Source organism: Polistes dominula, unplaced genomic scaffold (genome assembly GCF_049000335.1).
Source record: "Polistes dominula isolate Pdom_NZ unplaced genomic scaffold, Pdom_raw_medaka contig_12, whole genome shotgun sequence".
Taxonomy (NCBI): domain Eukaryota; kingdom Metazoa; phylum Arthropoda; class Insecta; order Hymenoptera; family Vespidae; genus Polistes; species Polistes dominula.
Window position 1 is genome coordinate 5030041 of NW_028301116.1, and position 21757 is coordinate 5051797.

Genomic DNA, 21757 nt, shown 5'->3' on the forward strand with positions numbered 1-21757 from the left:
TTCAGAAGGCCGTTAAGGTTATTTACTATTTTAATTATATACATTTTCGAATTTGACCATTCAATAGCATCATTTCTTACCAATTAGTCAAATATAGTAGAACAAACACTGATCGTACTACTAAACCTTTATGTTAACTGATATAGTTATTATTCATTTCGCTACTTACGAAAATATTAAAAAAATATAATTTGCTAATACAGTATTCTAATGAAATGATCTGTCAATGCAGTCACTGTTCTCTCACAAAATTGTACTGTTATTATAGTTACATATTCTGATGTTATTTAATAACTACTTCATGTGGACATATGAAGAGAGAGATTAAGAAAAAAGAAACAAAAGAAAAAAGAAAACTGAAATAAAATAATTTATTATACAAATGTAATATAATATAAATTTCTTTTGTCTTTTTTTTTTTTAATTCATGTAAATTAATTTAAATATAAGGAAAAATCGCTAAAATATCCATGTTTGTCCTAAATTACAAAGTATGCTCTTATAAACTAACATAAACTTAATATAATACGGTTCATGTATATGAGATAAATATTATGTTTTTTTTTCTCTTTCTTTCTTTTTTTATATTATATATCTGTTCTCATCTAATTATTATAGTTTTTAACAACAGCACAGCACAGAATGATTTCTAATTAGAAGAATAGAATGGTTTAAAATCGATACAGTAAAATGCATAATATAATTAATTACATTGAATATTCATTATTCTCTTATTGTAAATGTGATAAATATATATATATATATGGTAAAGAACATGTGTTAATTTAAATATAATAAATAATACTGTTTGAAACTGTAAAGGAAAAAAATAATCCGTTTAATAATAACAATAATAATAATAATAATAATAATAATAATAATAATAATAATAATAATAATAATAATAATAATAATAATAATAATAATAATAATAATAATAAACTGAAAAGGCACTCAGAATGCCTATGACTAGAAATTGCACCCTCTAATATGTACATTACTTATTTTGCAAATAAATAATAATAAATGACATACATCGTGGAGCTTGTCTATTCAAATCTCGGTACGCAATGCGTATGTTTTAGTAGATAATGAAATTATTAAAAGATGTCTTTTCTGTTTCTTTTTTTAGTCTTTTTCTTTTTATATTCGATTCGTGAAATATGAACTTTATATTTTTTTTACGAAGTGACATTTGGAAGTAGACTTTTTACTCGTAGATTTTACATTCAAAGTTACACCTCTAGAAATCCTTTCTTTATTTCTCTTTTTTTCGTTCTCTCTCTCTCTCTTTTTTTCGTTCTCTCTCTCTCTCTCTCTCTCTCTCTCTCTCTTTCTTTCTCTTTCTCTATATATATATAAATAGAAGTAAAAAAATAAAATTTACAGAAACCCACAATGTTTTTTCTGAAAATAGTCCTGTTACGACATTGACACTACTCGAATAGAATATGTGGTAACATATACACGTGTTCTGTCTGCATTTATGAATAATTCATATATATATACGCAATGCTCTTTTAAACCATCACATTTATACCACGCTACATTTTGTTTGACTTGTATTTAAAAAAAAAATAAAAAAACAAATAAAAAGAATTCATTTCCCTAATTTTGGAAATATTTGACTAGTAACGATAGTACTACAAAATATATGATACCAAAAGATTGAATTCCTTAAATTACATTCGCTCTGCTTACACGAATTATAGTGAGCATACATTTTTCATATTTTCATCTATAAAATTTGTGCCTTTAGAAAAATGGAAGTAGTATTTCAATAGAATACAAAAACATTGGTATTCATTATTTTGAATAATAAGACAAATTTTACAGTCATCCCAAGTATAATTTAAAGATTTGTAAAAGATTCCTTTTCTGGCTGCTCTTGTTTTTTCATTTTCTTTATATATATATATCAAACTTTAAATATCTGCTTTGACCATCTCTTAAAATGCAGTATTTTTTCTTTTTTTTTATATTCTTCAATATACATTAAAACAACACAATAAACGTAGTTAATTTTTTTCTTTTACTAATAAAAATTTACCGATCCAATCCTTAACTAAAAGTTTCCATTCACATTTATTCCATTGCTTAGATTTACTAATACCAATTTTAAATTTTACAATTTTGCTTAACTAGCCTATCAATAAAAACACTTTATGCAGATAAGATATTGTCTATTGTAAAATTTAAAATCTATGTTGTCGTTTAAATAAAAGTCATAAGTGATACACATATTATTATAATATTTTGTTGCATGATTAATAAGAACTTGCTTTGCTTACTAACACATTTTTCTGCTACTTGTATAAACAACATTTGTATAAATAGCATTTTTTTTGCTATTAATATAACAAATTAATTGCGTAATTAATATCATATATATAAATTAAATATATATTTATATATTTATATATATTCATTTAAATACTGCCGTTCATTTTTCAAGCATATAAAAGCATATGATATATTGGAATGGTGAATAAATTCTTGCTGTTTTTTTCGTAAAAATTAATACTTTATTTAAAAAAAAAAATTAGTAAAAAACATGCCCCTGAAATTATTGTCCATTGCTAGTCGTTACTTTTTTTCATCTTTCTGGCAGCATTTGAGTTCCACGTCGGAAAAACGACACATTTTTAGAGGGTGGCTAAAAGTGGACCCATTTTTTGGCATCTTCGTAAGAATGGAAGTGTTGCTGAACTAGGCCATGTGCCATCGATCGGAACAAGTAATAATCGGAAGGAGTAATGTTTAGTGAATACGATGGATGGGGTAGAATTTCTCATTTAAACGTTTCCAAGTAGATTTTCACCGGTTGTGTAACATATGGCCAAACATTGTCATGTTACAGAATCACTTTGTCGTGTCTTTTTGCTCGTATTTTCTTCAATTTTAGATTCAAACGCATCTATTGTATGCTATAACAATCTCCCATCATGGTTTCGTTCGATTTCGGTAGCTCATAATAAACTACACTCAGCTAATTCCATTAAATGCAGAGCAGAAGCATGAAACCATGAATATTCGGTTTTGCTGACGATGTTAATGAATGACCGAGCTTATCTCACGATTTTCTACTCTTGAGATTATGGTAGTATTTCCACTTTTCATTGTCAGTCACGTTACGATGCAAAAAACCTTTCCTTTTCTACCGTTGAAGCAACTGTTCACACGTGAAAAGACGTCATTCGATGTCTCTCGGCTTCAACTAATCCTTACATATACTGGGGTATACTAGGGTATGCTGGGTATATAATAAAATATGTCAAAAATAATTCATTCAAATCTTTGATAACAGATTTTTTCAACGTAATAGTCTGAAGAAGTAAATAAAAAAATGCAGCATCAGTTTTAAAGTGGTGCTGCAAATAGTGACAATTAGTTTTCCAACGAGTGGTTCAAGTTAAGTTAGTGGAATGTATCTTCAAGTTGTGGTGGATATCTTATCTTCTTCCTGGAGCGGGACAGCAGATTCCAATGAAATGGATCTGAATTTCAAGCTTGCTTATATAGTACTTCTTTATAGATACATTACCATCTTAAACACACACAGTTCTGATAACTTCATATATTAGAAAACAGCGAGAACTTATCCAACGTCTCAATATTATGCGTTTTTTAGTATTTTTTTATACTAACATACTTAAATTGTAAATATAAGATAGAAAGATTTACAATACGGAAACATTACACAAGCAATGCTAGCGATTATTTTCTCAGTTCATTTTTGTAATTCATGAACGTATCGAAAATATATATATATATATATATTTTTTTTTAAACTCATACTCGTTTAAATATATTTCATTATAAAATATGAAGAACATTTAATATACATATTATATCAATGATGAAAAGATTACGAGGATAGTCTTAAGAGACTATAAAAATTCCTTCAATAAAAAATATGAAATACGTGTTATTTATGATAGAAAATTATGATCTTGTACAAAAAGTTTATGAAAATATTATAAATTAAATCGTACGTGAATTAAAATATTCGCATTTAGCAGTATGTGCTTTTAATAAGGGCTCTTTACACATTTAATCTACTTTTATACATATTTTAACACTTTAGGCAATAAACTCTGTACGCGTCTTCATTTTCATGTGTACTTACTATATACAAGTCGGTAAAAATTATTTCGTTTATATTTTAGTCAAAGTTATAAAATTTTCAATATCATTTATAAGGATGTTGAATAAGTTTCCGTTGTTTTCTAACAAATGACGTTACGAGAACTGCGTGAGTATAATTTAAGATGGTAATGCATCTATAAAAAAGTATTATTAGCAAATTTGAAATTTAGTTTAAGCCATTTCGCCAAAGTATACACAACTTATTTTTTCATAGTATTTAATATGTTGAATTTCTTGCTAAAAAAAAGAGTATTTGCGGGAAATTTCACTGTATTAAAAGTAATGCAGTAATATAAAGTAATATAAAGATACAAAAAAAAAATCAGCAGCTGGGGCATACAGAATTTTTGTTGAGACTTACGGTGACCATGCTCTGTCGGTTTAGACGCTTCAGAAATAACAATTATGACGTTGAAAAATTCATGTCAAACGCAAGCTGAATTGCAGAATCATTAAAAATTGATCATACAACAATTTCGAAACGTTAGAAAAAATTAGGAATGATTCACAAGCAAGAACATTGGGTGCCGTACGAGTTGAAGCCAAGAGACGTTTAACGGCGTCTTTTCACGTATAAACAGCTGGTTCAACAGTAGAAAAAGAAAGGTTTTTTGCATTGTCTTGTGAATAGCGATAAAAAATCGATATACTACGATAACTCAAAGCTGAATATCCATGGTTCCAAACTGTACTCTAGCTCAGGTGAGTGTATAATTTCTTATAAGCTGTTCAAACCAAGCAAAATCATCATGGGAAATCACTATGGACTATAATAAATGCGTTTGAGTCCAGAATTAAAAGAATAACTGCTGTTATACGAGCAGAGACACGATAAAGTGATTTTGCAATATGGCAATGCTTGGCCCCATGTTAAACAACCGGTGAAAACCTACTTGGAAATGTTTAAATAGGAAGTCATACCCCATCTATCATATTCACCAGGCATTGCCCTTTCTAATTATCACTTTTTTTGATTAATGCCCTGGCTGAGCAGCACTTCTATTCTTATGAAAATGCCAAAAAATGTGTTGATTCTTGGATACCCTCAAAAAACGTGTCGCTTTTCCAATGTGAAATTCAAATGCTACCAGAAAGATGGAAAAAAGTAGTGGCTAGCAATTAAAAATATTTTAAAAGACATGTCTTTTACTAATTTTTTAAAATAAAGCATTAATGTTCACGAAAAAATACTGAGAACTTATTCAACATCCTAATAATTAAGCTGATCCAGAAGATATTGTTATAATTAATTATTATTTTTAATCGTTATTATTATTAGTATTATTATATTAAGTATTATTCTCGACAGAAGATTGAGAATGTAATGACGAATAGCAACTTTGACAAACTCTAACAGGTTTTAAAATTCCAAGTCTTGAAATTTTAGATTCAAATCTGCTACATCTGTGTATGAAAATAACATTGTAGTAGATTATTATTACTTTTCTAGAGATTAGAAGAAAATATATTATTTTTAAATATTTATGTAAGTAACATCTACTTACCTAGAGCAGAAAACTAGACCACAATTCCGACAGTGATGTTTCCTTTCATAAAGATTAAATTTAACAGAACATCCGACACAAGTATCGGCTCCTTCATCTTTCAACCAATGATCTGCAACTGTACGACCTGGCTGTTCGCAAACACACCATGAAAATACTCTACCTCGTGTATCACCAACATACACTGTTTTATGATCTCTGTAAAAATAAAAGTACAAATAATATAATAAATTATATATACATAGTATTTATATAGTCAAAAATTCAGAAACAAATTTTATTTATTACCTCGATACTGCTAGTGCTGTAATAGAAGCTGGCTCAGCATTATCTTTACGATCGTAGGCAGTATGCATTGTCAATTTACTTCGAAAGACTAATTGCCTTTGCCATTTAAAACCATCTCTTAAAACATTTTGTAGATTGATCTTTTTAGGTTTTGTATCAGATTCATTAACCATTACAAAACTATCTGTTAAACTAGTATCACTTTTACTAGTTCTCAAAGCTCCTTCCGTATCTCCAGAGTTGTTGTGTAATTTACTTTATGAAATAAAATATAATATATAATTTTACAATATTTATATCTTTTATATTTTAAATTAACTAATTTTGTAAATTACCTTGTTTGTGTTCCTTCACTATCAGCGCGTCCTCCTCCTTCACTTTTTCTAAACATTGGATTTCCTCGACTCTTTCGTCTCAATATAACTGCAGAAGCATGATTACAATGTGATAAAGATTTGTTATTTGAACCATTACTTGATTCATTGTCCGAACATTCTTCTTTTTCCTCGTGAGCTCTAGAAGCTTCTTTGGTATTTTCTGGTTCAGAGAGGCTACTTTCTGATCCACTTTTCATTAACATTCCTTCATAAACAAAATAGTAATAAATTAAATATAAATAGCATAATATAGTTCAAATAAATATTAAAGTTTTGATAAACATGCATCATTTACCAGCTTCTTCGGTAGATATACTCATTTGTTTAACAAATTCATGAACTCGTTTCTTTGTACTTTCGCTTTGGTCTACTTGTACATTTGTGTCATCTTGTCCCTCTTTATTTGCATAAAATTCTTCCGATTGTTCTTCTTCAGCAGGCACTTGCACATAATCCATTGACCACATCTGCAAAATCATTTATATATTTATAATTATTATTTTTAAAATAATACTTGATTTTTCTATTTTTTTTTTTAAATATATAAAATCACAACATACACGTGCAACTCCATCCGTAGATCCAGTCATTATTACATTTTGTGAATCCCATTCGTGCGTCTGACTGAATGCAACACACAAAATCTGTTGCATTCTATCAGCTCTTCCAACACATGTGTTCACACTTGCTAACTCTTCTCCATTTATACTCCAAACGTGTAGCCATGTAGCAGCACAAGTTGCTATATCGCCCTATTAAAAACGTATTTCATTAAAATTGTTCCTTTTTCAAACCAATATATATTAATGTAATAATAGTTTGTATCAAAATTACTGTTAACTCGTTGATAGCCACCGCAGCTACAGGACCTGCGTGTCCTCGAAGTTGGCGAACGAATAAACATCGGGACAAATCCCAAATAATTGCAGTACCATCTCTTGAACCTGATACAATAACGTTGTATGCCGTACTAGATGATAAACAAGTTACAGCATCTGTATGTCCATATAAACATTGTTTTATAGACAATTGACGTTTCGCATATTCCCATACAATCACAACCTATATTTAAATAATAATAATAATAATAATAATAAATATAGTTAGTTTATGTTATTTCAAATTTTAACTACTATTATTTATAGGACATTTATTATTAACTTACAGAACTTGTTCCTGCTGTTACTATTAATTTAGATGACGGACAAACGCAAGCTACAATTTCACCACTGCTTTGCATCATGGCTTCGCATACAAATATTGCCTTATCGCTGTCATAATTGCCTATCCTCAAAGAGTGGTCAGCAAAACCCCATGCGACGTATTTATTGTAAGATGGTGGAATAAGTGTTTTATTTTGTTCGACCGCTAACACAGCTTTATCGACGTGAAGTATTTGCCCAACAGGACCTTTCAACTCTAAAAATATATTAGATTAGAATAATTTAATAAAATAGAAATTAATATGAGTATATATTGAATATGATTTAATAACGAACCTTTAATAGGTTGAAGCGATGGTTTCAAATTATCAAGATTATGAAAAAATAATTTATCAGATGTAGTAATACTTAAGCCTGGTGTAATAGGTCCAGGATCTATGACACTAATTCTTTGTGTCATCTTTTTAGCAGGATGTGGCTTCTTAAATAGCTGTTTCGGTATTTGACCAAAGTTATTTATAAAACCGATAGTGGCGTTTTTCTTTAAAGGGTCATCAATACTGAAAAATAACGTGTAATTGTAATCTCAACAAAATATACATTGTTGAGTACAATAATATGTAATAAATAAATTACATACTTGTAAATATCGACATTGCCTTCATAGAAAAGATGATGAAAAACATTGACAGCTTCAACAGCTGCAGGTCCATTTTGTTTACATCCAAATATCAAATCAATCCACTGATGAAGATGCTGCGAAACGTAATCACATTCTAATGCAAGTCTATGAACACGTATAAATTCTCGTGGATCTTGTTTAGCCCATGGTGGAAGCACAATATCTCCAAGTTGTACACCACTTTGTTTAGAACCTATAAAAAAATTTTACATTTAGTTTTAATGTATAAACTAATGCATTATGTTTCTTCCTAGAACAAATAACTGACTTACCTAGATCAAAATGGTTTGAATTGACAAGAAATTCTGGAAGATAAAAGAATTCTGGTATGAGTTCTTTTACATCAGCCATGTTATGTTTAGATGCAGACAGCCAAGCTTCTTTTACGCTATTAAACATTCTGTCTGCTAAATCGAAGTGGCCACCCTAAATCAAAACCTCGATGTATAATCATACATGTAATATTTTATCAAAAACTATCTTTATTATTTTTCATCACGTACCTGTAGTCGTAAAAAGTGTTGTGTAAAAGGTTCCATTCTTACCAAGTAGGAACATACTATCATAGCTGAAGAATAATGAGTTCCGTAATGATAAGGTGGAGTTTCGCCATGTGGGTCATCCCATTCTTTATATCTGTGCAAATGAAAATTATTTAATTTTAAATCATTTCTTCTTATCGTCTTTTCTTCGTTTCAATAAAAAATAAAAAAATAATATCTTAACAGCATCATACCTTTTTTTAAATTGTAGTAATCGTTCAGGACTTTGTGCACCCATAGGTTTACTAAAATCTCTGAATGTTAATGAGTCTGTTAAATCTAACTCTTCGCTATCATAATCAGCTAAGATCCAAGGAAATATTGGATATTGCATAAGATCGTTGTAACTACGACCAGCTAAAGTATTAAGATGCATCAAATATTGGAAATTTGATATTTCTCCTCGCTAAATAAGAAGAAATTAATTTCAATAAAAATGTATTTAATATATTGAAATATTATGTTATGTTTTATGATACACACCACCCATCGTTGGGTAACTGATGTTTCTCCTATAAGATTAGATAATAAACCTGTGGCCTGTTCTACGTTTGCTGTTCTTTTCTGGCCAGCTACAGACTGTTGTGCGCTATCAGCGATAGCAGTCGCAAAAGTCATAAATCTTTGATATACTTTATTTCTCACTTTTCGTGGAAAAGCCAATAAATAATTCCTTCCGTCGCCGCTAAATACTTCTAATGCCATTGGTTGAAGTAAATATCTTCTCTTATGCACTTCTCTGTAAAAAAAAAAAAAAAAAAAAAATAAAGAAAGAAAGAAAGAAAGAAAAAAATCCATTATTAGTAGAATATTTATATCACATATTGTACATACCTTATATCTTCATAATTAAATTTCGAACATTGTCGCATTGCTCTAGATCTTCTAGGAGAGCCTGGTGAGGGTAAAATCGGTTCATAAGCTTCCGGTAAACTTTCGATATCTCTAATTTCTCTAGACTTCAAAAGGGTGAAGCCATCTATTACATAAAAGTGCTCTTTTCCAAATAATAGAAGTCCTTCTGTTGTATCTAAACCTTGAATCCTTGCGCACCTAAACATGTGACTGATCTGAAATTAAAATTAAAATTATAATCGTAAATAATATTATATTATATTAAAACAAAATAAAAATATAAATAATATTACTTTTTCATGTTCTTCTAATAATCTTAATAATGTTTGATTATCTGGAACCGTTTGATTATTCTCTTCTTCTTGTTCATTATCTTCTTGTACTTCATCTGGCTCACTTGCATGACGTTCTAACGTACATGGTACCATCGGTGGTTCGTTTTCCGTAGATGTTTCGTTAACATTTAATGGGGTATCGTCTATTACAGGATCGCGCTCTCGTTCAAACATACCAGATGAATTACCAAGTTGTTTTAAATAATACTCCTTGCTATCTGTGCTTGTTGCCACTTTGTACTTTAACTGTTTCTAATCGAAAAATATTTATTCGTTTAAATTAGATTTTCTTATTAAATTTGGATTTAATATCATATAATTATCGAGATACCACTTACATTATCTGGATGTTCTAGTTCAGGCCGATATGGATAATGAATATAAAAAAGATCGTTTTTCATCATTTTTTTACGCATCCTACAAGGCCCTTCAGTCATATCTAACATCCACTTGTCTAATTTAGTAGGAGTTGGTGGTCCCCATAAACCACGTTCTCTCGTTAATTCTGTTTCCGTTTGTAACCATTCCTTAAAATAAAATAATAGATAAAAAACATTTCAATTATATTTTTAAATATAATTGACACAGAAATTTAAAATTAAATTAATTACTTGATACACGTAGCGTTGTGTATGCTGATTGGTTTGTTGATGTTGTAATTTTTTTGCTGCAGCAAGTTCTCTAACTAATGCAATGTGTTGTTCTGTCCATTGGGCTACCGTATTCTGACGCAATTTAAGTTTAACACGCACAGATTCTTCTTTCCTAACTTTCGTTCGACTTGCTAATCTTGTTAAACCTCCTGTCACTTTTTGAATTTTCTATAATTCCAAACATGCAAACAAAATCTTTTTTTATTAGAGTATTATAATACTTAATATGATGTAATGTTACTATATATAAATAAATTAATCAATGCATACCGATTGTATTTGATTGTGAAGTTCCCAAGGTACTCTGTAAGAAGCTTTTCTTTCGAGAAGTACGTAGCTCGCCCAGAGTCTTGACGCAGCTTCATATACATGTTCTCTAACTACTGATAATTCTGGTGCACGTTCATTACCTACAGGTGGCGGAAGAGTTATTTTAAAAACTTCTTCTATAGCAGGTTTCTTGCATACATATAGCTCTTCCCAAACCCTGGTCGCTACTACAGACATTAAATTGCGACCCTGATGAGACGTTAATCTATCATCACTAGATTCAAGTTGTGGATTAACGTGCCACGTTGTTCTCATATTAGTATCTAACACAATTTTTATATCGGCTATTATTTGCAATAAACAGAAAGTGAGACAACCAATAAATTCTAACTCATGATTTCCAGCTCCAAATATCAATACTCTGTAAGAGTTTAATTATTATTGTATCAATAATTATTACAAATATATATATATAATAAAGATAAATGAATAATCTTTTTTTATAATACCTGTGAGTAGTAAGTTTATGTAATGCTTCTACTATAGACATTTGATCGGTTATAGAATTGGTTGTTGTCCTTGATAATAAAAATAAAATTGTTCTATTCAGGCAGTGATGAAGGCCTTCCATACTGACTGAGCCAGACCGTCTTTTAGCTTGTCCAATTAGTTTAACAATAAAATCAAATACTTCGTGTGGATCCCTCTTTAATACTTCTGCAATATAATATAAATATTATTTAATATGTTTTAGAAAAGAAATTAACTCTATTATATTAGTATGTCAAATATAGTCAGATGTTATTACCTTGCCATAATTTATCTACTATTCTAGCCACAACATAACAGACATTACTAGTAATATTATTGACAGAACCACCAGGTACAATAGGAAGTGCAGCTTGTTCGCCGATCAATACGTCCGCAGCTAAAAGATGCTCCATTAAAATAGATAAAACTTCTGTTTGGTAACACGTTTGTTGTCCCACTGATGCATGTTCTGGCCATGCCTCTAGAACAAGATCTATAGCTGGTGGAGATTTTGCTGTCACTGGTAGACAAAGAGAGTCTACGATGATGACTCTTAAAAAGTCCATTACAACTTTTTTTGCAGGATGATTTGTCAAACCGATATCTCTTGATGGAGATCTTACCAATACTGGTTGTTGCTAAAAATTAAAAAAAAAAGGTAAAAAAATGCTACAGATGTATTTTAGATTCAGAAAATAATTGAATTTGTTTACCTCATCCGCTGGTGTACTCGCGCCACTACTATCTTGACTAGAACTTGGAGGTTTTGGAAACAAGGTACTAGCTAATGCTCCCAAAACATCAGCAGACATAAATACTTGCATGAAGTCGGTAAAATTATGGTAGAGAAAAAATAGGAACTGTATTATTGTCACTGGATACTCGGTTAACCAAACAGGTAGTGATTCTGGACTACAAGAAGAAAATTAAAAAAAATAGTAAAATCTATGCAATATTATGGCCAGACAATATTAAATATTCATACTTATTTGAATGGTTGTTCAGCATAGTTCGCACCATGACTAATAATGTTACTACAGCTTCTGGACAAAGATTTATTCTGCTAGCTAAAGAAGATGGAGCATTATTTGGAGATACACCAAACATGAAATTCCATACATTATTTAAATCAAGTGTGGAGTCCATTGGTAATAATTTAATTGGTTGTCCCATCATGAGAGAAATGAAAAGAAAATAAAGTTCGGGAACTAGATCAATATGTTGTGGTAGTAACCATCCAAGATGTTGAAATCCTGGTACATGAAGACTTGAAGGCTTAACATCACCACCGGACATTTGTTGATGACATCCTGTGCAAATATATTAAATATTATTAATTTATTCAATTATTTTTCAATTATTCTACTGTCTTATACACACCAAGTGCTAGTGCCATTTTATTATGATCAGTATGACGTAGCCAACCACCATTACTAGTGCCTTCTTTGAATTTTTGTAGTATTGACTGTATTGAACACACAGCAACAAGTATACGCAATCCCCAAATAACAGTAGTACTATGAAGACTAGGTTGAAGAAATAATAATATCCAATCTAGGCCTAACACTTTGGCTAACTCTTCACACATACTGTAAGATATTTGTTACTTACAGATACCAAATATTATCAACATTTATAAACAAAATATTAAATATAAAATTAAAATACATAATATTTATTCTTACTTTATATTCACTTTGGCACCAGTAAATAAGAGAGAGTGTAAAAGTTGTAAGCAACGATTTCGTAAAAGTATACATTCACCCTCTCCCTCTTTATTTCCTTCACTTTCTCGAAGAATTAAATGCTTTTCGGGACTTAATGGTAAAGTAGCTACAATGTATTGACCAAACCTGAAAATAAATGAAAAACAGGAAAAATTAATTATTTATGTTACGTTCAAATGTAATTCGAATAAATATTCGTTAATAGTTTTTTACCAGAGTAAATCAGCCTGTCTTGGCTGACTTAACAATATACTAAGTAAAGCCAGTAAAACCTGTCGTGTGGTGTTTTGTTTAACATCACTAAGAATATGTAACAATTTATGTACCAATTGCAAATCTCTCATTAATCGTAAATTTGTACGTTTCTCGCTAGATTCTGCTATTAACTCATATAAGTGTTCTAAAAGAGATCTTAATAATTCTCCAGGTGCTTCATGCCAAACCTTTAGAAAAGGTGTATATAAGGTATGAAGTATCTTTCTATTAAACGTATATACATACAACCAATCATTCATTAATCATTAATTTTACCTGTAGATCACATAAAAGATCTTGAAATGCTGTAACATTAGGAATTGCACTGGTTTCTCTACCGCTGTCAACTGTACCAACAAGACTAAATGTCAGATGTAATATATGACTATTCAAAAGAGGACATTTTCTTCTTAATAACATGGCTAATGTTTGATATCCTCTACGACGATCCATTTCTTGTTGCGCAGCCTGATTTGATCTGACAACACACACTAATGCTTTAACTGCTGCGTAGAGAGATTCTACATCTTGTGCCATAGCAATTAGACCTGATTAAAGAGTACATACAGTATATTATAAAGATTATATAAAAACGATTTAAAGTCTATCAAATATAGTAATATTTCTTACCTAATAAAACTGAACATCCTCCGACATTATCAATCGTAGTTGCTACAGGACGAGGATTAAAAACTCGCACTCCTAAGTAACCAACGACTACACCGCCTAAGGCTCGTGCTGGTCCACTAAGATGACCTGCAGAATTGTGAAGTACTCTAATCGGCGTGGCATTTTCATGAGATGACATACCAAGCTAAAAATTATCAATATATGATAGTATTACTTTACATTTCATCTCTCTCATATTATATTATTATTATATTATTATTTTCAAGAAAATTAGCCAACGATATGAAGATAAACGATATGCGAACAACTCTGATACGTATAATAAGAATATGATTCTTATTATTATATTATATATGATAATAATATATGCAAGTACTGTTAGAGTTCTGAGAATAAATATAATAAGAACGTGATAAAAATATATGTGTTTGTATGATGTGTATGTATGAATGAACGGGTACAGGATAAAAAAATTCTTTGCTATAACAAATAAAAGAGATTAAATAGAGCTGATAAAAGAATAGAATACAAAATTTGGATTTCCAACTAAATTATTTTACTTTTTTACTCAAAACTTTAAAATCTATTCTTGCCTTCTTATCGATTGGTATTTATTGACTCTCAGTAAAAGTATATATTTCGATCAAACAGATGTTTCAAACAATTAATAAAATGTAATAATAGGTACCTGTTTGGCAATGGACTTATTATCAGCTTTGCTGTAGACTTTCCTAATTTTAGCCAATGTCAGCTGAGACATTGCTTTTGCATTTAATCCAAAGACCAGTTTTTCTTCAACTACGAGAGCTGACAAAGGTTCTGGACCTTTAAAAGAAAAAAACTATTAATATAATTTAATAAAAATATTTTGTACTCATTAATTATATGTTAAACCCATAATAGTACCTGATAACTGTGGTGCTTGTAAACTTCCCATATAATGTGGACCTAATCTGAACAAAGCTGCAATGTTTTGAGAATTGAATACTTCTTCGACTAAATGACACGGCCCTTGTTTCCAAGTAAGCCTGGAATATCGTCTCCAACAAGGTGGTGTACCAATGTATCCATAAACTGGTGAAGCAACTGTTAAATTAGCTGCTCCACCACCCGGAACTTGAGTAATGTAATGAAGCTATAGGAAAAAAATTATTTTTGACAAAACTATCAATAAAGTAACTTTATTAATCTTACCTTTTGACTATGAATGTGCTGCCCGTCTAAATATAACGAAAAACTTGAATTTTTTAAAACAGCACGATTTAATACAATTGCTATATGATGCCATTGTCCTTCATGTAATAAATCAGGACACCAAACTCTAGCTCCACACTCCCCTGTACCTTCGGGTTCCCATTCTCCAACATCTAAGACAATTTTCACCGTTTTAGCTCTTCCAATAAATATTTTAATATTAATATAAAGATAAACTATAAATTTTATAGTTTAAAAGAAAAAATTAGTAAAAGGAAGTCTTACTCTGAGGCATAGCTGTTTCTTGTGTAGAAACAATTATAGCCTTATCTCTAGCACTGAGAACAGCAATCAAACAAATTAAATCTCTTGAAGATTGAGGAGTACGTACTAATGTTAATAATCTTACACAATGAGGATCTGTTCTAGGATCACTAAATTTATCAATACATATCCATGTACTAAAAGTTAAACCAGTTTGTGGTGGAAATAATCTATCACCTAAAAAATTATCTTTTATTAACCATAATTGATTAAAAAAAAATCTAAAAATAAAATTTATTTTTTTGCCCTCTTAATATCTACCAGAACCAATTCCTCCAAGCACACTGTTATCAGCGGTTACTACTGTAGGTGGAGTAGTACTCTGAGGTGCAATACTTGGTAAATACAAACAGGCAAATCCTTCTGAACTCATGTCTAATTCAACAAACGGTGGTAAAGTACAGGAACCATGAGCTCGGAAATCTTTAGGAGTCGTCATGGATACCAAAGTTTTAATACGTGTTAGAGGCACTGGTCCTCCTCTTGGTTTGTTCGGTTCAATATCATCAAGAGAAATACAACATAAAGGATCTCCTAAACGTAAAAATTCTCTACAAATAATAAGACAAAAAAAATATCGTAAGTTTAATTTAAAATAAATAATTAATTGTAAAAATATTAAATTAAATAATATTTTATATAGGTTTTTACCTTAAATCTCGAGGTTCCAGAGATTGAGCAGCAAGTCTCTCTATTATATATTGTAGTGGCTGATGTAAAGGATGTATTTCATCTTGCAGAGCAATTCTACCCATAGATAGCAATTCTCCAGCCATACCAGATTCGCACATCACTTGTTGATTTCTTTCGGAACGTACTAAACTTTTAATAATTTCTGCTATGTATAATTGTAGAGCCAATGCAAGTTGTGAATTTGAATGATCGTATATCGATGGAAGCAAATGAAGCATTCCAACTACAATGCCAGGGTGAACTACAATAGGCTCAGGAGTAGGAGGACTTAGATTTAAAGAATTTATGGCACATCTTTTTCCACTTCCAGGAGAGTCAAAAGATTTTTGTTGCTGAAAAATAAAGAATATACAAAAATATTAAATATCTGTTACATTCGTTATCTATATTAAAAACTTACTTCTAAACTAGCTTGTTTATGACTCGGTGATCTCATAGAAATGCCTGCCATATTAGGTTTATCAAAAGCATCAAGTGCAACATCGTATAGAAGTCTCAATAGCAAACATGCATATGCTAATGTTCTTGACATGTTATCCGGAAATACTGGCTCTAATACATTTCCAGTGAAAAGAGTCGATAACATGTTGTGATAATTCATTGTAGGTATTATATTCATTTCAGCCAGTTTAATTTGTGTTGAAAAACATCCAAGAAGTCGCAATGTATCACACAGACTTGATTGGCATATCTAAAAAACAAAAAACAAAACAGAATTTAATAAATATTACAATAAAACTAGTAATTTCTGTTATTCAAAAATATTAATTTCATATAACAATTATACCTCGTGATGAAAAAATTTCGCATTTGCAGGTTCAAAACGCATTGCTGTACTTATTGTATGGAATACCACGTGTAGTAATGTTAATAATTGTATTTCATCTTGCGGAGTTCTTAGCACAACATCATTACAAGGCTCAGGATTGTTTTGTATTTGTTGTCCAAGTTGACCCTCTAGAGAAACAAGTACTGACATAACGTAGACAAATCCACTAACTTTACGGAATACTGTTCTTGTACGATGAGATTCTCGTAGGCACGCTAGTAATGACTAATATAAAATAAACGTGTTTTATAATTTACACATATATTTTTTGAATACAAGATATATGATAGAAATTAAGTAATTACTAACTTTCAATATATGTGTTTTTAAGACCAAAGCATTTGGGGGTGCAGAATGCATAAGTCTTAGTAAAGTTGCCATATCATCGTCACCACCAGCACTAAGTATTAATTCTCTTACTATTCCAAGGGCAGCGTAACGACAATCTGTATATATTACAAGATTATGGGCACAGCGTGCCCCACCACATTCTCTGAAAACATTTGCATTCTGTACATTTCCAGCTAACAAAGTAGTCAAAGCTTCCATAACTAAGGCACCCAAACGTTCATCTTCTGGGCTTATATTATATTCTGTAAACAAATTTTCAAATATATCAAATTAAGACAACTTCTAAGTGAATATATTATTTACAACAATTGGATTACTATCTTAATTAAAATATCAAAATAGGTAATCAACTAATTCGTAATAAAAACAATTACCTAGTCCTTGGTCCTGAGCAGCCTGTTTGTCTTTAAGTAATGTGGCATAACGACGAAGACAAGTAACAAATACTTCCAACATACCTACTTCTCTATATACATCCTTAAAAATTGTATTGTGTCTAAAATATAATTTTTGAGAAAAATTATGTATGCATATAAATAAAATTTAAATTTTAAAATACTTAAAGATAAAAATAAAAAGAAATTAATTAATTAAAAATATTTTCTATACTACCTAAGTATATTCAGGAGCGTTTCCATACACATGATACTACAAGTAACAGAATTATTTGCCGTGAGTAATATAGATAAGGATATAAGTTCTTTACAAGGCACAAAATTAAGTTGAAATACTATGAATTCCAACAGCTGAAAAAACTTCGTTTGTATTTTTACATTTTTCAAATGAATCTTTTCTGCAAATTGTGACAAAGTGTTCTGTCCTTCCAATATAAAATAATTAGCATTATCGCTGTGATAAACACTAGAAATAGCATCGAGAATAGTACAGCAGAGAAGTGACGAATTAGACTTGACAAATACAGATTGTAATACTTGAAATGCTTGAATATTTCGAACACTTCCTCCTAAAGTAAAAACAATATATAACGTAAAGACAAAACTGAACATATGAAGAAAAACATTTTCATGGTCTTATATTACCTCTATTACTTGGTTGAGGTAAGGTAAATCCAAGCATTTGAAATAACGAACCCATACTGGCTTGACTTGGTTTTAATTCGGTATGTCCACACATTGTCAAAGATGTCAACATCAATACTAAATTTCGAATAGCATCTTTTGCTTCTGCTCTATTATCTTGTTCTAATCTCAAAGGAGCATGTCTGTAATAAGATAAAAAAACATAAGTTTTAAAAACACAAACATAATTATTTAACTGTTATGCTTACTTTAACAAAAAGTCTGATAAAAAAATGTATCCCTGGCAAGTGCGAAAATCATCTAAAAGTGTTTGCGATACTTCACTAGAATCTTTTAAGAAACAAAATACTGTAACAAACATTTCTACAACTTCCAGTAGTGCAAGCTCAGGCACACGTTGCATATTTTCAATACACGATGATATACATCCTTTATCTGTAAAGAAAATTTTAAAAACAATTTATGTATATATATAAAGACTACTGAATAATCAGCAAAGTATCTATAACATTACAAAACTTACTATGTATATAGGTTACTACATTTTGCGTAAGACCATGTCGGGATAATGTCATTAAAACCTCAGCAGCACTTTTACGCCACATAACATTATATTGAGGACACCAACTTGTGATTGCTAAGAATAACAACGTCAAATCATCTTTACGAGCAAGTTCTTCCGCAGGAAATGGATGGCTGCATAAACGCACTAGTAACTAGATATAAGTAATAATATTAAAGTATTTAATCTTGTGATAATAAAATAATCAAAATAATATTTCTTATAATGTTATTACCTGAACAAATATTTTTTGCAATAATATTCTACGTTCTCTAGGTGTAAAGTCACTGTTTATGTCATTAATGTCAGCTTCCTCTTCGTTCATCTCAGGTAAGTCAAGAAACAGATATAAACATTTAACCAATGTCGATGGAACAGATGCAGCAGTCATTGCCTGTATTAAAGATGTATCTCCTGCTGCGAGTAAATTTAATGCCGATAATAACATCCAACCATTACTCGATTCTTCGCTATTTTCTATCTCTAAGAACTTAACAATAGCACAACTCGCAGTTTCAATACTTTGGTTACTCGCTCTTCTTCTTATCTCAGTTACCATTAATCGTGAAACTTGTTGTGTAAATGCTAAAATATCCCAAAATTTTTCATTCATATCTCCAGAAGGACTAGAGCCAAATACCTAATGAAAATAAACAAAACATTTAACTCCATAATCAATTTGATTGCTTTGAAATATATAAATTTAAATTTAAATTTAAAAATGATATACCTTGCAAAATAATGGTAACATACTATACAATTTATCATCACGTTCAGCATCAGAAAGAGGATGCGGAGGATGGCTATATTCAGAAAAGAGTTTTTTCAGGTGCATAAGACCCAAAGTAGTGTGTTGGGGATTAGCATTGTTTGTAGATTCATCTAAACTACCCATACTGCTGGTACTCATACCTCCGACACTTGTGCCCCCTCTTAATTTGCGCATTATGTTCATACTTAAAAATTACTGAAATTGTACACAAAAAGTCTATTATTATATATATATATATCAAAATGCTAATCTGTTTTTTTTTCTAACAATTGATTCATATCAATTATTCACGAAAACAAAATACTATACAAAGATATTATTAATTCTCTTAAACATATTTCACAAGAACAACAAATTATTTGATCAAATATCAAATTACATAATTAAATTGCAATGTTGAATGATATTTATGATGAATGATAAGTAATCGTGATTAAATATTATGATCGTTAAACAGAAGATTAAAAATGTACGTATCTATCAAAAAATCATAATACTAACGTTATTAAATGTTAACAGTTTTCGTCGTAGATAATACATGGAGATTTAGTATATTGAGAAGAAATACATGGCGGCACCATTTTCTTGATCAACGATTTTACTGATCATATTCTCACAATGATATTAGAAATATTTTTAAATCCTTATTTAATGACACATTTGATTAGCCTGTTATTTGGCTCAATATTTACGTCTGTTCACTTATCAAAATGTCAAGCTATAAGCTGTCAAAGCAAACTACTCCGAAACCGCCCATAATTACGATTACGAACACTCGTAGAACTACGTTTATTTATTAAACGTTCGAAACAATAAACTAGTCGATATTACCTCAAATTAATTCCAGATTGAATAACTCTACATTTTATTTTCTAATGTCACTTTTTCCTCTGATATATTTAATATTTCAGTAGCAGTAGCCATTTTCATATTCGTCTTTCCTTTAGCCCACAACCGATACGATACGTCGATAAATGTCACGTGATCTCCGCCGATAGCAGCTCTAGCACAACCATTGCGGTCAACATTTGATATTATTCAAATGTCACATTTTTTCCCAACTTTTTTTAACAATAATCCTATATCTTATAATTAACAAAATAAAAATAATATTTACTTCAATTATCGATTATTACAAATTTAATAATTGTTAAGACTAAAATAGAACTTTGTTGAGCTCTTAACAAAATTATTTTCAATAAAAAATTCAATCTATTATTTGTGTTTTTTAAATCAGTAAATGAGTTTTTAGAGATAATCTATAAATTTGCGATTTTAAAACTTGCGCACTGATACTATATATTCGAAGTTATATTTATAAATTACTTTTATTAATTTTTATTAATCAAAGGAATTCCCGGCTACTCTTGTCAATTTAATGCTTCTATACTTCCCAATGAATTTGTTAAATACCCAAGGTTATGATAATTAAATCTTTTGATTAATTTAAAAATGTTTTTTTTTCTTTTTACTTTTAAAGTTTCTATAAATGTAACTTATTGTTAAAAAAAAAGAGAGAGAAACTTTCATCTTTTTTAATAGGGATAAAATAACCACAATCAATCATCTATACAAACATTCTAAAGTCGCATATGTGCCTTAAAATTACCATTAAACTTGAATTGGAAGACGGCACTAAGGGAATTTGCAAGGTTGCTTTCTACCGCACCTACCAATAGAGTCGATTATCTATCACTGGACTAGTTCAATATTTCTTAGATTTTTTCCCCTATAGAAAATTTATAGGAAATCTCTTTATATATTTAGTAATATTAATTCAAAAAAATGAATGAAAATAATAAGGTTTTATTTTTATGATTTATCATTCACTTGGGTGATCAGATTATTTAAATATTTTTATAATATATCAGGACTTTTCAAACTTTTTCACTTGGAAACCCCTTTTACCAGAGCAAATATTTTCCGATTCAAGATACAGATTCTATATTATCTTCTTTTACACTATCATAAATTCATAGACATACCATATGTATAGTATTGTCAAATTGATTTTGAATTAATTTTCGGTC

The 21757-nt window shown here is 29.9% G+C and overlaps 1 protein-coding gene across 2 annotated transcripts; it reads right to left on the reverse strand.

Moving 5' to 3' along the window:
* Positions 1–352: 352 nt before the first annotated feature.
* On the reverse strand, positions 353–20735 carry bchs (WD repeat and FYVE domain containing 3 bchs). 2 transcript variants are annotated; one of them, XM_015320626.2, is made up of 45 exons: positions 20559–20735; positions 19686–19922; positions 19191–19595; positions 18917–19109; positions 18642–18828; positions 18394–18575; positions 17966–18317; positions 17728–17849; positions 17312–17595; positions 16961–17227; positions 16574–16864; positions 16132–16505; positions 15742–16031; positions 15442–15657; positions 15157–15329; positions 14869–15097; positions 14651–14787; positions 13963–14146; positions 13609–13880; positions 13291–13520; positions 13036–13203; positions 12731–12939; positions 12336–12660; positions 12064–12262; positions 11628–11988; positions 11329–11536; positions 10820–11240; positions 10508–10717; positions 10235–10423; positions 9855–10148; positions 9541–9776; positions 9190–9445; positions 8901–9112; positions 8668–8800; positions 8437–8590; positions 8123–8357; positions 7819–8042; positions 7485–7738; positions 7154–7381; positions 6880–7071; positions 6615–6786; positions 6278–6524; positions 5943–6197; positions 5655–5852; positions 353–5553 (listed from the first exon to the last, which is right to left on the reverse strand). In XM_015320626.2, exons 2-45 carry the CDS (start codon positions 19908–19910, stop codon positions 5439–5441), a joined length of 10308 nt encoding a protein of 3435 aa, XP_015176112.2. In that variant the 5' UTR covers positions 19911–19922; positions 20559–20735; the 3' UTR covers positions 353–5438. The 2 variants fall into 2 exon arrangements, with proteins under 2 accessions (XP_015176112.2, XP_015176102.2); XM_015320616.2 differs by having other exon boundaries at positions 20229–20735.
* Between the last annotated feature and the right edge of the window lie 1022 nt (positions 20736–21757).

What these genes read in the sequence shown, in the direction of transcription:
- bchs (XM_015320626.2), bottom strand. Translation starts at nt 19,910, where the DNA reads ATGAACATAATGCGCAAATTAAGAGGGGGCACAAGTGTCGGAGGTATG. An exon ending in ATCGCTTCAACCTATTAAAG is followed by an intron (nt 7,739 to 7,818) that starts GTTCGTTATTAA and finishes ATATATTTTTAG; the next exon opens with AGTTGAAAGGTCCTGTTGGG. An exon ending in TATATCTACCGAAGAAGCTG is followed by an intron (nt 6,525 to 6,614) that starts GTAAATGATGCA and finishes TTGTTTATGAAG; the next exon opens with GAATGTTAATGAAAAGTGGA.